This window comes from Microtus ochrogaster, unplaced genomic scaffold (assembly GCF_000317375.1).
Source record: "Microtus ochrogaster isolate Prairie Vole_2 unplaced genomic scaffold, MicOch1.0 UNK1, whole genome shotgun sequence".
In the NCBI taxonomy this organism is placed as follows: domain Eukaryota; kingdom Metazoa; phylum Chordata; class Mammalia; order Rodentia; family Cricetidae; genus Microtus; species Microtus ochrogaster.
This window is the reverse complement of record NW_004949099.1, coordinates 6,824,310-6,841,881: the sequence shown is the minus strand read 5'-3', so window position 1 is coordinate 6,841,881 and position 17,572 is coordinate 6,824,310. Positions and strand designations below refer to the sequence as shown.

Genomic DNA, 17,572 nt, shown 5'->3' with positions numbered 1-17,572 from the left:
TGTGTGTGTATGTGTGTGTGTATGTGTGTGTATGTGTGTCTATATGTGTGTGTATGTGTGTATGGGGTGTGTGTGTATGTGTGTGTGTATGTGTGTGTATGTGTGTGTGTATGTGTGTGTATGTGTGTGTGTATGTGTGTGTGTATGTGTGTGTGTATGTGTGTGTGTATGTGTGTGTATGTGTGTGTGTATGTGTGTGTATGTGTGTGTATATGTGTATGTGTGTGCATGTGTGTGTATGTGTGTGTATGTGTGTGAGTATGTGTGTAGGTGTGTGTATGTGTGTATGTGTGTGTATGTTATGTGTGTGTATGTATATGTGTGTGTATGTGTATGTGTGTGTATGTGTGTGTGTGTATGTGTGTGTATGTGTATGTATGTATGTGTGTGTGTGCGTGCGTGCATGCATATGTGGTTGGAGTTGCATTAGAGTTGCTCACAGGAGCATAGGTGAGAAGTTATTTGTAGGAGTATATGGTGGGCTACCCCACTGGGAGGAAAATGCCTCTTTCCCAGAAACCATTGATTTCGTACAGATCCTCAGAAGGGGTGGGGCCCTGCTCTTCTCCTCCCCTCCATAGACAGATGTTGACTGGCTCAACTGTGTTACGGCTCCACTACGGGCCATCACAGCTCCTGTGCATTCAAGCCTGCCACGGATCTCATCATCTGGCTTTTATGTTCCTTCTGGTCTGCCCTCTCTTCTACAACCTTCCCTGAGCCACGGAAGGGGTATTAGGATGCCTCATTTATGGCCGAGCACCCAACAGTCTCTTGTTTTCTGCTCTCTGACCAGTTATGAGTCTCGGTAATAACTGCTGCTTACACAGAAAGAAGCCTCTCTCACCAGAGCTGATGGCAGCACTACACAATGGACATAAATATAATTATTTAAGAGCCAGCTGATGGGCACATCGTGTCCACCAGTGCCCAAGTGGCACGCTGGCAGTGCCTGAGTAAAGCTGTTGTTGACCGGTCTCCCTGCAGCAACCTGTAGATCACAGTCCATCACTGTGAAACTAGGGAGGGCGCTTCCAGCTGTTTCTCTAGGTCCTACTGTCAAAGTGTGTGGTATCTTTAGTCAGTAGGGTCTTACCATCTAGTTATGGTGGACAACCACTCTCAGCAGCAATTGCCTCTATCATTTGGGGGCTCGCTGGGAGGTAGGCTACCTCATCGGTGAGATTTTTCAGTTTTGTTATCTGTAGTTTATTGGGTCATTTTTCTTCACCTATTCTGGATAGACTTTGGAAAACATTTTATTCTTAGTTTCTCTTTTTAGTTAGATTGTCAGGTTTCCCTGCACCTTTTCCATATATCCTTGGTTTTCATTGCCCCCCCCCAGCGACCCTATTGCTCATCTCCCCGCTCTGATCGCCCTCTCCACTTAAACCATTCCAACCCCACCCAGTCTTTATCCTTCTGTCTTCATGCACTCTACTGCCCTCCCCTGGCCACTCCTAACCTCCACCATGGTCCCTTTCTAGTTTCCTGACTTCCATACTTACGCTCACAGAAACATCCATACGTACAAATCAGCAGCTAGGACCTGCTTATGAAAGACAACATGCAATATTTATCTAATTTGTCACTTAATATAAAGTTTTCCAACTCCATCCACTTTCCTGAAGATTTAAGATTTTCATGTTTATTAATGGCTGGATTAAATGCCATCATATATGGCCTTTAATTTCTTAAAGGCTTGATTTTTTTAAAAATATTTATTTATTTATATGTATACAATATTCTGTTTGTGTGTATGTCTGCAGGCCAGAAGAGGGCACCAGACCCCATTACAGATGGTTGTGAGCCACCATGTGGTTGCTGGGAATTGAACTCAGGACCTTTGGAAGAGCAGGCAATGCTCTTAACCTCTGAGCCATCTCTCCAGCCCCTAAAGGCTTGATTTTTAATTATGTATATATGTATGTGTCCATGGGAGGCTGTTCACCTGAGTGTAGTTCTCAAGGAGGCCAAAAGAGGGCGTCAGATTCCCCTGAAGCTGGAGTTCCAGATGGTTGTGAGTCACTGCATGTTGGTGCTGAGACCCAAATTCTGGAGCCAGTTTGCAAGAGCAGTGTGTGACTCTAACCAGGAAGCCGTCCCTCCAGCCCATGCACCACGTCTTCGTCATCCATCCTTCTGTTGATGCACATCTAAGCTGGTTCCATTCCTCCCTACTGTGACTAGAGTAGCCATAACCATGAGTGTGCAAGCGTCTGGGTGGAAGGATTCAGAGTCCTCTGGCTCTGTTTCCAGAGCAGCATATCTGGGTCGTGGGGTAGTATTATGGGAAACTTCTACACTGATTGCCATAGTAGCAGCATCAGCTCACCCACCCACAGTAAATAAGGTGTTTCCATTCTCTCTGCCCTCGCCGCCATTCGCTGTTAATTGTTTACATTACAGTAAGAATTTTGACAGGTAAAGGTAGGACCTCAAAAACTTTTAATATACCTATCTCTGGTGGAAAATGATATTGAACACTTCTTTAAATGTTTATTAGCTATTAAGAATTTTTATTCTGAGAAGTCTCTGTTCAGATCCAGAGTCTTTTTTTTTTTTTAACTTTTATTGATTCTTTGTGGATTTCACATTATGAATTCCAATCCTGCTGAGCTCCGGGTCCCTCCCCCGTATCTGCTCCCTGCTCTTGCAAACTCCCCCACAATTCAGAACCAAATTTAAAAGAAAAAGTAAAAACAAAACAAAGAAATCAAATAAAAACAAACAAGCCAAAAACGCCTGCCATGGAATCCGTCATCTGTTGTGGAAGCTGTCGCGTGGCATTGAGTCAGTTTCCCCTTTAGTCCATTCGTCTTTACGTGCAAGTGTTCATTGCCTGCAGCCATTGGTCTGAATAGAGGCCACTAGTTTTTGCTATAGTACCAATTATGGGCTTTTCCTGGAGCTCCTCTTGGATCTCCTTCTGCTGTCCCGTGTCACAGAGCTCCCGCTCCGTAGGTTCATCCCCTTCACATGCTCCAACGGTACATAGATTCGGTGGCCCTGGTTCTGGGCCTGGCTAGAGCCTGCCAGCTCTCCCTCATCATCACTACCCAGGCTAGCTCGCCCCGTGCATCCTACAGCAAGGAGTGAGGCCAGTCCTTCTGGTCTCAGTTCTGGGTCCCCCACACTCACAGCACCAGGCCCAGGCAAGGTGCAGGGCCCTCTCTCCTGATTGCTGTAGGGGCATAGGGAGGGAGCAGTGAGTGGTCAGCTCTCCTGCTCTCGGGCATCATTATCAAAGACCTAGTGGCTGTAGCTGTGCGGCTTATATGTAGTTCTCAACCTGTGGGTCGAGACCCCTTGGGGTCACATTATCTATATCCTGCATATCAGATATTTACATTGCAATTCATAACAGTAGCAAAATTACAGTTATGAGGAAGCAATGAAAATGATTTTATGATTGGGGATCACCACAACATGAGGAGCTGTATTAGCGGGTCACAGCATTAAGAAAGTTGAGAAGCACTGTTCTCTTCTATTTCATTGTCCTAGGTATATCTGTTTTTGTATGCCAGTACAATGTTGGTTCTATTACAGTAGCTCTGCAGCATAACTTGAAGTCAGGCATGATGATACCTCCAGCGTTATTCTTTTTACTAAGGGTTGCTTTGGCTCGTTGGTGCTTCCATATGAATTTTTATTTTTATTTCTTTGAGGAATGACATTGGAATTTGGGTGGGCACTGCCCTGAATCTGTAGATTGCTTTTAGTAGGATGACTGTTTTTTCAATATTAACCCAATCCATAAGAGGTTTCCGCATCTTCTCGGGCTGCCTTGGTTCTGTGGAGTTCTGTTGTGGAGAGCTGTTGCTGCCTTGTTTTGGCTTCTTTCCGAGTTGGTTGGATTTTTCGAGGCTGTTGTAGATGAGATTGTTTTCCTGATTTTTTTTTTCATGCTTGTCATTGGTATACAGGAAAGCTACAGCTTTTTATATGTTAATCTTGTTTCCTGCCATTTTGCTAGGTGTGTTTATCAGCTGCAAGAGTTTTCTGGCAGAGTCCGTAGAGATTTTATGTAGAATCATATTACCTGCAAATAGGGATGGTTTTTACTTCTTTTTTTCCTACTTATCTGTCTTTTATCTTGTCACTATCACTCAGACTTCAAGCATTCTACTGAGCGTAGAGACTGGACAACCTCTTGTTCCTGATCTTGGAGGAAATGCTTTGAGGTCCCCTGCTGAGTGTGCTTGGCTATAGGATTGCTCTGTACAGCTTTCATTGCGTTAGAGTGCCTTCCCTCAACTCACAGACTCTTTGTGGCTTTTATCATGAAAGAACATTGGATTGATGTCAATGGCTTTTTCTGCATCTACTGAGAAGGTCACATAGTTTCCGTCTTTGAGTGCGTTTAAATGATATATTGCATTTGTGGATTTACATATGTTAAACCATCTCTGCATCTCTGGGAAGGAGCTGACTTGATCACAATAAGTGATACTTTTGATATGTTCAGGAACTTAGCTTGCAGGTGTTTTATTAATCTTTGTGTTTGTTTTCATCTGGGCTATTGGTCTATCATTTTCATTTTGTCATTGCTGTGTCTTCTGCCATAAACCTACAATAAAAGAATCATGACGCCATGATTTAGAAAGAAAAGAAAGCAGGAAGGTGACTTGGTGTCCAAAACACATAGCGAAGGAGAGAAGAGAGAAGGAAACTGGGGAAAGGCAGATGTGCACAAGCAGAGCATCATGGGGATTAGGAGACTGGATGGGGGGTGGGTTCTAAGGTCTCCTGAAAACGGTCTACACTGCACTCTCAGAATGTGGCTCACAAGTCGGCTGCAAGCCCCCTTTCCTCTCTACATGCTGTTGAGTTTCTGGCACGGTCTTAGAAGCATAGAAAGGGTGAGTTTGATGGCATGTGGGTATCCATATCCTTCTCTGGGAGCCCCAGAGAAAGAAGGGTTTTGAGGTCCCTGCCTGGAGAAGCCTCAGTTTGGGGAGTGTCTGACAGAACCTGCTGTGGCCTGAGATGAAGGTTTCAACCGATAAATAAGAGAGAACATTCTGCAGCTCCCACGGGAGGGCAAACTTGATATGGAGGGTGGGGGCTTATTGGGGTTGCCACAGGAAAAGTCTGGAACATCCTCTCTTGATCCCCTCTCTTCTCAGTGCTCAGTGACCTGTGGAAAGGGCTACAGGCAAAGGCTGGTCTCCTGCAGTGAGATCTATACCGGCAAGGAAAATTATGAATACAGCTACCAAACCACGGTGAACTGCCCAGGCACACAGCCACCAAGTGTCCATCCCTGCTACCTGAGGGACTGTCCTGTCTCAGCCTCCTGGAGAGTTGGTAACTGGGGCAGTGTAAGTAGGGGGCTGGGTTGTGAACTCTGAAATCACAAGCTTTCTCTGAACCCCTCCTGCCTACCAGCAACTTGCTAAGGCTGATGGGTGGAGAACGGGCTTAGCTAACTCTAAGCAGCTGATGGGTCGGCTTGCTTCGTCCCAGGAAAATGCAAGTTGTCAAGTTTTGTGCCTCAGTTTCTTCATTTGGAAAATGGATACCTATGAAGCTGATTCAACCTATAAAAGGCATTTAGATTTTTGTGGTGGATTTTATGTTACCTTTTGCTGTTTTTCCTATATCTTAACTACACATTTTTTCCAACCAGCCTTTAGAATCTGGCCTCTCCTAAGAGTGACGCAGGGCGTGTTTTGACTGCTTCCATTGTGGAGGATTCAACACTCCAGTCTGCCCGTGCTGGGAGAGCTTTGTTTACTTGGGACACAAAACAGAATATTCTAACTAGAGTCTGTTTGGAAAAATCATTATCACAGTCTTCTGGCTTTGGGCTCCCAAGCTCTCAGGCGAAAGGTGTGTGACGTGATGGAAGTCATTAGGACTTGCATCTCAACTCCACTATGACCTTGAGCAAATTCCTTGACATCTGAATCCAGATCTTCCATCTGTAAAAACAAGTAATGTCCATGCTATCCCAGAAGGTTATTTATGCAGTTTAAATGGGGAGAGTGTGTGGATCACTACATACAGTGACACACATATATAAATGTTTTATATAGAAATGTGTTTTATTCATATATAGTATATATATATATTCATATACATGTATTCATATATAGTATATATATATAATCAAGTAAGTATATATGAAGCATAACAGCAGCTAAGCTAGTCATGGTAAGAAATCAATAAATGCCAGCTGTTTGTCACACAACCCCAAGGCTCCAAGCTTTGTGTCATGATGCTTACACCTCCCTGGTTCAAGAGCCACCCACTGACTCTGCTTTGCCTTCCAGTGCTCGGTGTCCTGTGGCGTAGGAGTCATGCATAGATCTGTGCAGTGTTTAACCAACGAGGATCAACCCAGCAACCTGTGTCCCTCCGACCTAAAGCCAGAAGAGCGAAAAGCCTGTCACAACATTTATAACTGTAAGTCGCTCGACTGAAGTCCTCTTTGTCCGGCACGGAGAGCGAAGCATCTCTGTTTGTCTGTCTTCTTTAGAAGTGTAGTAATTTTCTGTGCTTGTGCGGTGCGCTCATGGGGACTGCACTTTTGTGCTCACATTTTTGGGGGCCAGAGATCGATCTCAAGTGCTTTTCCTTAGTCGCCTCTACCTTTCTGTTGAGACAAAGTGGTCTCAGTCTAGAGTTCCTGTGGACCTTTGTCGTCCCTCTCTCTCCGCCTCCCCGGCTCTGAGACTCCACAGTGCCTAGTCACAGCCAGCCGTGTGTGAGTTCCAGGACATCAGCCTCAAGTCTTCATGTTTGCCTGGCAAGCTCTCTACTGACTGAACCATCTCCCTCTCCTAGTCTCTCTTCTCCCCACCAGCCTCCCTCTTTCTTTTTAATCTAACTCTTGGCTGGTTCGTGCAGACAGTGTGACGTGTTCTGTTGGTAGACTGTGAACATAGGAGATAATTGCACCATTTTTCGGATTTGTGTTTCCTAGGCGAGTTACCCCAGAACTGCAAGGAGGTGAAAAGACTCAACAGTGCCAGTGTAGATGGCGAATATTTCCTGATCGTCAGAGGGAAACCCCTAAAGGTGAGTGCCGAAAGCAGTCGTTGTTTGCAGACTGTTTTCACGGCCATCTCTGCTCTCGTCGCCCTTCCTGAGTGCCTCTGCTGGAGTCTTCCTCGTGTGTGTTGTAGGTATTCTGTGCAGGCATGCACTCCGACTATCCCAAGGAGTATGTGACCCTGGCCCACGGTGACTCAGAGAATTTCTCCGAAGTTTACGGGCACAGGTAGGAGACTCAGTCCCAGAAGAGCCTAGCTGCCCCAGGGGCCCTAGAGAAAACTTGCCCGTTCCTACTGCAATGCTATCTCTGTTGCTTAGGTTGCACAACCCAACAGAATGTCCCTATAATGGGAGCCGACGAGATGACTGCCATTGCCGCAGGGATTACACAGCTGCTGGCTTCTCCACTTTCCAGAAAATCCGAATCGACCTGACCAGCATGCAGATCATAAGTGAGTTCAGGGAAGCACCCGCCGGAAGTGCTCGGGTCCCGGGAGTGGGGAGATAGAGAAGGGAAGTCACAGTCTGGTGGTGACAACCCTGCCCTACGCTCCACAGGTCAAGGCTTTGCCCTTTGTGTTCTGTGCTGAGTTTCAGTGTCTGGAGTGTGACTGGCATAGGCCAGGTCTCTGGTTTCTATTAAATGAGGGAAGAAAAGAGGTAAATATTTGCCATGGAAGTCTCACCGATGCACACTGGGCCTCAGTGCAACATCACAGTGGGCGTGGCCTTGGGACAGGACCTTAAGGATGTGACGGGGTTAGACACTGGGTGTCTACACAGGGAAAACAGTAGAGCAGAAAGAAGCTTCTAGAGAAGAAACAGCAGCTAGGAAACAGTAGCAAAGTCATGTGTAAGACACATCCCCCACCAGATGGCTCTCCCCAGCACAGAACACATACACACATAGGCAGAAAACTCATTTTGTCTGATTGTTGATTTATAGAAGAAAAATGGCTCCAGAATTACCTTTCCTAACAAGTCTGCCCATAGCCTGATTTCATACGCTGGCCGGGACTCTGGTTCTACCAGGCACATTAATCATTAGAGCTGCTAAAGACAGCTAAAATACCTAAACACGCTCTCTTGACTATAGGAATAACAGAAATAATGAAGAATTAAATTTTTTCTTATTAACATTGTACACATAACATTGCATACCCTGGCTTCTTCTTGAGCTCGACTGGGCATGATTTGTCCTGAGAGTTTTTATTTGCCATCAGCTGTACAGAGTAGGGATAGATGCAGGGGCTCTATGGTTTCTTAGTTGAGAAAAAAAATGCCCCAACTTGAGATCATCAAGGCGGGGTGGGGTTCACAGCCTTAACCCCTGAGAAACCATTGCCTTTAAATCCTACTCCACTCAGGAACTAAAGGCAGTTAAGTTGTTAGGGAAGGGAGACATGATTTCTTTAGAGGTGTAGCCATGGAAGTAACCCCTCACCCATATTCCTGTAAGTGATGAAACGTAACGGGTCATACACACAAAAGAAGCACCAAAGGTACAAAAGTAGGTAAAGTACTTGGGAAGAGGAAGGAGTTGAGTGGGCCTGGGAGGGGGACAAGAGGAGGCATTGGGTGAATATGGTCAGAAGATAGGTAGATGATAGATAGATAGATAGATAGATAGATAGATAGGTGATAGATAGATAGATAGATAGCTAGATAGATAGCTAGATAGATAGATAGATAGATAGACGGAGAGGTAGATAGATAGATAGATAGATAGATAGATAGATAGATAGATAGGTGATAGATAGATAGATAGATAGATAGACGGAGAGATAGATAGATAGATAGATAGATAGATAGATAGATAGATAGGTGATAGATAGATAGATAGATAGATAGATAGGTGATAGATAGATAGATAGATAGATAGGTGATAGATAGATAGATAGATAGATAGATAGATAGATAGATAGATAGACGGAGAGATAGACAGATAAGGTGTGTGCATACATGTATGGGTTAGGAGGTGCCCTAACCCACTATTACTGTAATTAATATATGCTAATGAAAACTTTAAGAAGAAAAGACCCCAGTGAGGAGCTATTGAAGTGACCAAGGATGACTTTCCTTCAAAATGGGAGTCTCAGATTTCCTTCCCGCAACAGCAGAGTTTGCTGTTGAAAGTGCCGGGCCTGCAGCAGTTCCTGGAAGGGCAGAGAGATTCAACCACAAACCAACAAGACCCACTGCCACCCTCTGCGGCCCCTCTGTGGCTTGTCGTGTAGCCTCCCGTGCGATTGCAGAGCTTAGAGGAGCGGCGGCAGGGTTAAGAAACAACTGCGGCTCAAGAGTTTCTGGTGGCTTTCCCCCACTTTTAAACTAGATGCTATCCCCGGACTCAAGAAATTGCCCTGAGTCATCACAAGCTGTGTGTTCTAATTGTCCTCCGTTCTGGAAATAATAGGGCCTAGGCCACTGGAGGACAGAGGAAACTTGGGGACGGCCCCTAAGGGGCTGAGAATACCTTCCTGGCTGCTTGCCCTGTCCTTAAGCCCGGGATGCAGGGTAACAGGAGGTTCGCCCGGGCTCAATTACTGCACATAAGTGATTCCTACTTATGCAGGAATCAATTCTAAGGTCACGTTAAACCTCTTTTTGGCTCCTATGCTCTGTGGAGACAGACAGTCAGTGCTGATGAATCCCAGGGAAAGGAACTCTCAGAACCACAAGTGTGATGGGGAAAACACCAGCACACATCTGGATCCATTGGCTCACTAATGATTTGAGTTTTTTCTTCTCTCCCATCCCTTCCTCCCCTTCTTCCTCCTCCTCCTCTTCCTTCTTTCTCTGTCTCCCATATCCTTATTGCTGTCCTGTCCCCTCATTATTTCTCTCCCCTGCCTTTCTTTCACTTTCTTTAACCCTTCCCCCAACCCCCACAGCCACTGACTTAGAGTTTGCAAGGACAAGCGAAGGGCATCCTGTCCCTTTTGCCACTGCTGGGGACTGCTACAGTGCTGCCAAATGCCCACAGGTATGTCCGCAAGCCTTCCCCCTTCCCGGGAACTGTCTGCTCGCCCTGCATCAGAGGCCGTTCTGTCCATGCGTTCCTATAGCCAGAACCTGTGTAGCTGATCATGGGGCGGTCAGGCCGCAGTGCGCCAAGGGCCTCCCAAATGTGTTTGGAGTCTAACCCAGGACTTTGATTTTTAAGAAATGGTCACAGCTACAGGCATGACTTCTGCATCCAGCAAGATGCATCGGGTATCATGGTCAAGACTTATGAGCAAATCAGACGTAGGGTGGCAAAGACTTGGCCCGATAAATTATGGCTCAATAAATGAATACTGCAGTCAGTAGAATGCTGGTTAATGCTCACTGATAGACTTTCCATAAAATTCATGCTTTGTAGCAGTTTCCAGTTTCTATGGTATAAATATTCTCCCCATGACTGATTTAAGCACTCACCAGCAGTCTGTCACTAAATGGGAAAAAACACACAGAATTGACTCAAAAAAAAAAATCAATATAGAGCCAAGCCTGGTGGTGCAGGCCTGAGGTCTCAGATCTTTGGGAGGATAAGGCAGGAGGTGTGGAAGTTGAAAGTCTACATGGGCCACAAAATGGGTCACAAGTAAGCTTGGCAACCAGCATTCATACACAAGACCACAGATCCAATCCCAGCACCTACCTAAACAAACCAAGACAAGAGGAGGAGGAAAAGACCATAAATGAGTCTTAGCATACCCGTTTGTCTTTATAAATTCTGAGTATTACAACTCTAGAAAAACACACATGGAGTTACTGAAGAGAGACCAATGTCAAAATTATAGCATGTACCATGACCCCATCTGTGTGTTTTGGGTTGTTTTTCAGGGTGTATATGTGCATTATGTGTGTATTGTGTATGTGTGTGGTTTAGGTGTGTGCCATGTATGTGGTACGTGTGTGTGTGGTGTGTGTATGTATGTGTATGTGTGGTGTGTGTGTGTATGTGGGATATGTTTGTGGGGTAGTATTGTGTGTGTTGTATGTATGTTGTGTGCTTGGTATTGTGTGTTATGTGTGTGGTATGTGTGATATGTATGTATGTGGTTGTGTATTATATGTGCGTGGTGTGTATAGGTGTATGTGTGTGATGTGTGGGCATGTGTGGTGTGTACATATGTGTTGTGGAATGGTGGTGTATATGTATGTATGTGAGATGTGTGTGATGTATGTGTGTGCTGTGTGTGTATATATGTATGGTATATATGTGTGGTGTGTATATATGTATGTGGGGTATGTTGTGTGTGGTGTGTGTGTGGTGTGTATGTATGTAGGTTATGTTTGTTGTGTGGTGTGTATGTATATATGGTATATGTGTATGTATGTGGGGTGTGTTTGTGGCATGTGTGTTGTGTGTGTGGTATGTGTGTATGTGGGTATGCTTGTGGTGTGTGTGGCGTGTGTGTATATGTATGTGGGGTATATTTGTGGTGTGGGAGAATGTGTATGTGTGTGGTGTGTATGTGTGGTGTGTGTATGTATGTGTGGTGTGTTTGTGGTGTGTGTGTGGTGTGTGTATGTATGTGTGGTGTGTTTGTGGTGTGTGTGTGGTGTGTGTATGTATGTGGGGTGTGTTTGTGGTGTGTGTATATGTATGTGCAGTATATTTGTAGGGTGTGTGGAGTGTATATGTGTGGTATGTGTGTGTATATATGTGGGGTACATTTGTGGTGTGGGGGTGTATGATGTGTGGTGTGTGTATGTGTGTGTTGTATGTTTGTGGTGTGTGTAGTAGTGTGTGTTGTAGTACTTGGAATTAAACCCAAGGCCTCTTGCATGCTAAACGCCTGCTGCACAGCTGAACGACACCACCAGCCCGTTTTCTCTTAAATTAATATTTTGAGTATTTCATGAGTACTGTGTTTACATCATTCCCTCTCCCCTGCACTTTTAAAAATGTGTATTGGTAGAGAAACGGTCTAGAAGGGGATTTCTTTTTCAAGTATCGTGGGGTGTTTTATGATTTTAAATAAATAAATATTGGATCGGAGGTCTTGGGATTCGTGAGGCACACACAGGCATCCTCTGGCCCCGACAATGCCAGGCCTCTAGAGCAGCAACTGAGCCGCCACTGCTTCTACATTTGCTCTGAGCCAGGCCACATCTTTGTTATCGGAAACTCACAATCAACCATGATATATTCTAAAAGTCCCCTTCGCCTGAGGCTTGGGGCTCTGGAGGCCCTGATTCCATCTGTTAGCTCCACTTCAGATGGATGGAATTTGTAGAGTTCGTACCAGAAATGCAAGCTAAGCGTCTTCACCTCTTCCTACCCATTCTACAGTCATAGCCTTTGGGGGAAATGCTTCATTTTCAAGTGTTAATCAGCCTGGACTAAGTTTCAAAATGGCCAGTAGCTTTTGCAAGAAGCTTCAGCACTTGGGGTGTAGGACAAACATGAAGACCTGTCTTCCGGACAGGAGCACAAAGCTCACTGTTTCCTGTGAGGTCTTTGCAAAGCTGCCCTTAGACTGCACTGGGAACTGCCCACTTGTGAGCGCTCAGAAGTCTGGGCACTGGGATTGAAAGATGCACTCCGAGTCCCAGATCTTACCTCTGAGGGTGGGTACATTTGTCCCCAACCACAGATTCATCCCAACTCACCTGAACTTTCTTCTAAGGAAACAGTGTCCTCAAAGTGTTTTATGAGTCCCAAGCTCTAGGACAGCATCAGGAGGCATTTTAGAGGCACCGCAGGGGCACCTGTAGCAGAGAGAAAAGCAGCAAAGGACCCAACGGTTAAAGGGGACTTTCCTCCATCACCAAGGAGTTCTAAACGTTTGCAGTGCAGTTTCTTTAGAGAGTGGATGACTCCAGGCATCCCGTCAGCGTGGCTTGCATCTCAGTAGCTAAGAGGCTGACCCTGCCCTGCCCTTTTCAACTGCCTCAGGATTTTCTCCTTTCTAAGTGCATATCCTTTGAGAAGTTAACTCTTCAGTAAATGAAGGGCAATTTGTTTTTTATTTATTTTAATAACTCAGAGCCATGAGCTCATTGATTGAACTCTAGTAAGAAGCAGGAAGCTATTGTTAAGTAAGAAAACTCTCTGCCAGGGAGAGGATTGCTGTTTTGCATCAGCCAGTTCTACTGGGTCCCTTCAGGGCTCCTTAAAAGTTCTTTGAGCACTGGCTGTACTTTAGTGAAAACCTGAGTTTTTCTGGTTGTTTTTTTTTTTTCAATTTGATATTCCATGGAAAGGTTTATAGGCAGCCTGACTAGGTGCAGTCTGCAACCTCATGTTTGCACTGAAATCAAAGCAGGATACTGAAGGATGCTGAAGGATACTGAAGGATACTCCGTTTGAGCCTCTCTTCCTTCCTCTTCACCTTTTGTCTTTGCTTTAAAACCTGTTTTTCAGTACAAGTCAATTTCCTAACCATCACCTCAACAGATGGCTAGGATATGATTTTCTTTTGTCCTGATCAAGATAAACTCAGTATTGTTTCCTCTGACACTGAAATCAATCACTCACCTTTATGGAGCATTTTCTGTATTTCAGGCATTGTGCTGAACATTCTTGAGACATTAGCACGGAGTCTCAGCCTTCCATCCCCTTGGGATGAAATTCTAACATTGCCACAGCACACACACAGATGTCTCCGGACAGGCTGGATTTGATTTCAAGTCATCTGAATTCCTCTCTTTCTCACCCTGTTTCCAGGCCGAGTCCAGCCACATCTACTCCTGCAGGACAAGGATAGGGTCCCTCTTGGTCTGAGTACTTCTTCTGCAGACCTCTAGAGATCAGCTAGCCTCTGTACAACTCTTTGTTTCTCTCCCTCCTAAATCAAGAGTCAGTAGTTACAAGTCTTAGGCTTTTTAGCGTAAGATGCCAGAGACAGGACCTACATCCTACAACAGAGAAGGAGAGACCATGAGATCTCTTCTTCTCCAGGGTACTTAATTTTTAGAGTGCCAGTCAGCTAGAACGTTTATGGGAAAATGCAAGCCATTCAACCAGAAAATTCCAGAGAATGAGGAAAACAACCTGCTGTTGCCTTCAAATGTGTCCCCCTGCTGAGAGTATGGACCTAAAAAGATGACAGGGAGCATGCTCAGTCACAGAAAGCCCAGAATGTTAGGGGCACTGTGAGAACAGGAGCTAGGCTGGCTTCATCTACCTCTGAGAAGGGCAGTGCCCAAGCAGGCCAGGTATTGAATTTTTTAGGCATGCAGCAAGACAGAGGGAATGGGGGTGGGGGAGGGTAGGTGGGAGGGGGAAGACAGCAGCCCGGGGTAACTGTGTGATGTGATACACGATGTCTGGTGGGTTCTGCCCCTCTGAGTAGCTACGACCATGGGGTAGTGACCAGGGGGATCTGGGCATGGCAGTCTACACACCAGCACTCCTCGACACTCTGGAGGCCAAAGCAGGATGGCACTAGGTTCCAGGCAGCCTGGGCCACACAAGGAGACTTTCTCTCCAAAGTGTTCTGTTTTTTTTTTCCTTTGTTGCTGCTGTTTAATTTTTTAAGATTAGGAATGAAAACAAAACAAACAGACCAGAAACAGAAAGCTGTGTGTGGGAGCTGGTGTGAAAGGCATATTCACAAACACCTAGGCTGAGGCCACTCAGTGAAGGACTTCTAACACCTACAGAGTGTAGTTGTTAAAAATATCTAGTAGCATCTTCTACTATCTGCCAGGGAAGGAGCTAGGTGCAATGTGGGGAGCACGGGTTCATCTCATAACCCCTTTGATGGGTGGGCCGGGGCAGTTAGTCCCTTGCTTACAGTCTACTGGAGCAGATGCAGGAGGGGGTGCTGTGGAACGATTCCATCTTTACCCCCCAAGTTTTCTCACTCTCAGCACATTGGATCTTGTGGACCAGGCCTGGGCAGCGCTCTGTGGGAGACCAGGGCTGTCCTGTTACAGGCAATCCTGTGGAGTCTTTGATGTCCACCTGCCACACATCCTCCTCCCCTGCCACCATCTGGGATGCCCCAGACTGTCTATAGATGTTGCCACATTTCCTCTGAAGACGTTTCACCCCCACTGTGACCACTGGCCAGTCACCCCATGGACAGAAACCCTCTTTCCCATGTCATGTGCCTACACCTCAGCTCCAGCAGGGTTTGCACGTCTTAGTTGTACCTATTTAAGGAGCTAGTGGGAAGAAAAACCCAGAGCCACACCTCGTCCAGGAGTTTTCAGTCACACACTTAGGATGTGCTGTCTGCTGGGAAATCGATCAAGTGTCAGTCAGATCCCTGCCGGTCACTGGTATAAACAGACAAGTAATACTGAACCCCTCCCCTAAATAACAGTCATTATTCATTGAAAACAACAATCTATGATGAAACAATTAGAAAATGTAGAAATCAAAATCAAATTTTGATTATAGATACCAGTATTTCTGCTAAATATCAACCGCATAGGATTTTATTATTTATTTGTTTGTTTATTTACTTAGCCTAGAGTTTCATTTTTGCTTTCAGGCAGATGATGGCCTAGATCTGACTGCCATCCCCCTGTCTTGGTCTCCTGAGCATTGGGATCGCAGGCAGGGGCCACCATGCCCAGTTTATGTGTGGCTGATTAATGTATTCCTCACTACAGCGAATGAGGAAGGTGTGAGCCTTACCTGAACCAGCAGAGGTCTTGAGAGGCTAGGCTATCTCCCTTGGATCTAAAAACTGCTGAAGGAATTAACTCTTTTATACCAGGGTTTGGTTGTGAGTGGCCCCTCCCATCCTCTCTTTGATTTAACTTTTGACAAAGCTGTGGGTTCTCAGTTTGGGGGAGAAAGTAATTCTGAGAGCGTGTACATGTTCAAATAGAACATTCTCAGCTCGGAAATCACCAGTGGTGGAGATGGTTTTAAAAGAAAGAAAAGACCGAGACTTGCACAGGCTCCTTAGAGATAAATATCAAAACGCCCAGACCACACACCCTGGGGGCCTTTGGGAAATCTGTCCCCGGAGCAAGGCTGGAGGGGCGGGGAGGGCTAGCGAGGGTGGGGATGGAAGCTTCTTCAGCAGGCCAAGCGCGCCCTCTTCTGGCTGCTATGGGGAACGCGCCTCTGCTTTGAACTCACATCCAGCGGTGTTTGGTACACAGTGTGCTTGCTCTTCGCCCCAGGGAACTGGAAGCCCAGGAAACTTTGGCAGCTAGATCTTGTTAGAAAAATTACACTGTGGCATTTTGGTCGTGAAGGAATCTGATAATTGTGAGCAACATCAGGGAGGGTTGCTGTGCTACAGAGGCCGAGTGGAGGACGCTGTGAGGGAGGATTTAGAAGTCAGTAAGAGATGATGACCTGGGCGCTTACTGTGTACTGGAAGGAATTAATCACCTGCAGCCCTGGGTTTCACGATCTGCAAACAGAATCTCTACCTAGAAATCATGAATGTAAAGTGTGTGGCTCAGATAACGGAACAAGATACCTCCAACAATGAGTGGCCATCAAAATTAGTTAACACCCTTCTCCTTACCGAAGTGCCTTGAAATGTGTCATCTTTAAAGCTCTGTTTCCTTTGGTACCTCTCCTGGGCTGAAAGTCTTCTGTGCTGGCCATGTGTTCCAGGGACGCTTCAGCATCAACCTTTATGGGACCGGCCTGTCTTTAACCGAGTCTGCCAGATGGACGTCCCAAGGGAATTATGCCGTTTCGGACATCAAGAAGTCTCCGGTAAGGCGGCTACATATTGCTTGGGGGCTGGGGGATGGCCCTCGCTTTCATTTTACGATATGGTGGCTGTGTGTTGTAGGAACCAGTGTCTTTTCCCACTCTTCAAACCTTTTCTTCCCCCCAGAGAGAAAATTTAGAATGTAAATAGGGACCCAGGGGAGTCTCATTGCGCCTGGTTGGAACTTTTCCCACCTAGTAAATGCAAAGCTGGCCAGGCACCTGGGAGGACTACCTAATCAAACAAGAGGCAGGGGGCTCTAGAATACACACCGCTCAAACATCTTTACTACTCCAAGGCGTGATCCCTCACCTGTGTGAACCTAGGAAAATGATGTTTTGCTTTGTTCCACTCAAAAGCAATTGTGCTCCCAACAGGAAGAGGTTATGGGGTGATCGTGTCTGGGGATACACCTGGCTTCTATGATAATCCACTTTGGGGCCACCCTTCACCCAGTGCACGTGGCCTGTCAGCATCACAGAGCATGTTGGAATGCAGGCCCTGGGACTCTGGTCTGCTGGGCCCAGTTCTGTAGCTGAATGAGCCCCAAGTGATTGACAAGCACAGCACAGCCAGGAAATCCCCCATCCTGTGTGCAGTGGAGCCATCGGGGAAGTTTAAAGGTACCGTCTGGTCCCTCTGACTGGGTTAAGGAATCTGAACCTCTGGGTCTCTGTCTCCATGGTGATTCTAAGAGATAGAAGGGCAGAAACTCCCCCATCCCTTACAGCCCTTCCACCAAGCGAGAGTCCCCTGGAGACAGAGGACGGTTCCCCACTCCTGCTCAGTTGCCTGAGTTGAGTGGATAAGAAAAGGAAGCAGGTGAAGAAAACAAACCTGAGTCCAGAATAATGCGGCCAGGTGAGGCGCAGAGCCTGGTTAGAGCTGCAGTTAGAGCCTGGTTAGAGCTGCAGTTAGAGCCTGGTTAGAGCCTGGTTAGA

General features: G+C 46.1%; 1 protein-coding gene across 1 annotated transcript in view; it reads left to right on the top strand.

The window, feature by feature from the left end:
• Adamts9 (ADAM metallopeptidase with thrombospondin type 1 motif 9) overlaps positions 1 to 17,572 on the top strand; it is a 168,257-nt gene that overhangs the window by 136,426 nt on the left and 14,259 nt on the right. Inside the window, exons 32-38 of the mRNA XM_005364905.3 lie at positions 5,130 to 5,324; positions 6,279 to 6,411; positions 6,932 to 7,026; positions 7,134 to 7,228; positions 7,321 to 7,454; positions 9,897 to 9,988; positions 16,529 to 16,633. Coding sequence (XP_005364962.1) covers positions 5,130 to 5,324; positions 6,279 to 6,411; positions 6,932 to 7,026; positions 7,134 to 7,228; positions 7,321 to 7,454; positions 9,897 to 9,988; positions 16,529 to 16,633 — 849 coding nt within the window. The remainder of the gene's footprint in view (positions 1 to 5,129; positions 5,325 to 6,278; positions 6,412 to 6,931; positions 7,027 to 7,133; positions 7,229 to 7,320; positions 7,455 to 9,896; positions 9,989 to 16,528; positions 16,634 to 17,572) is intronic.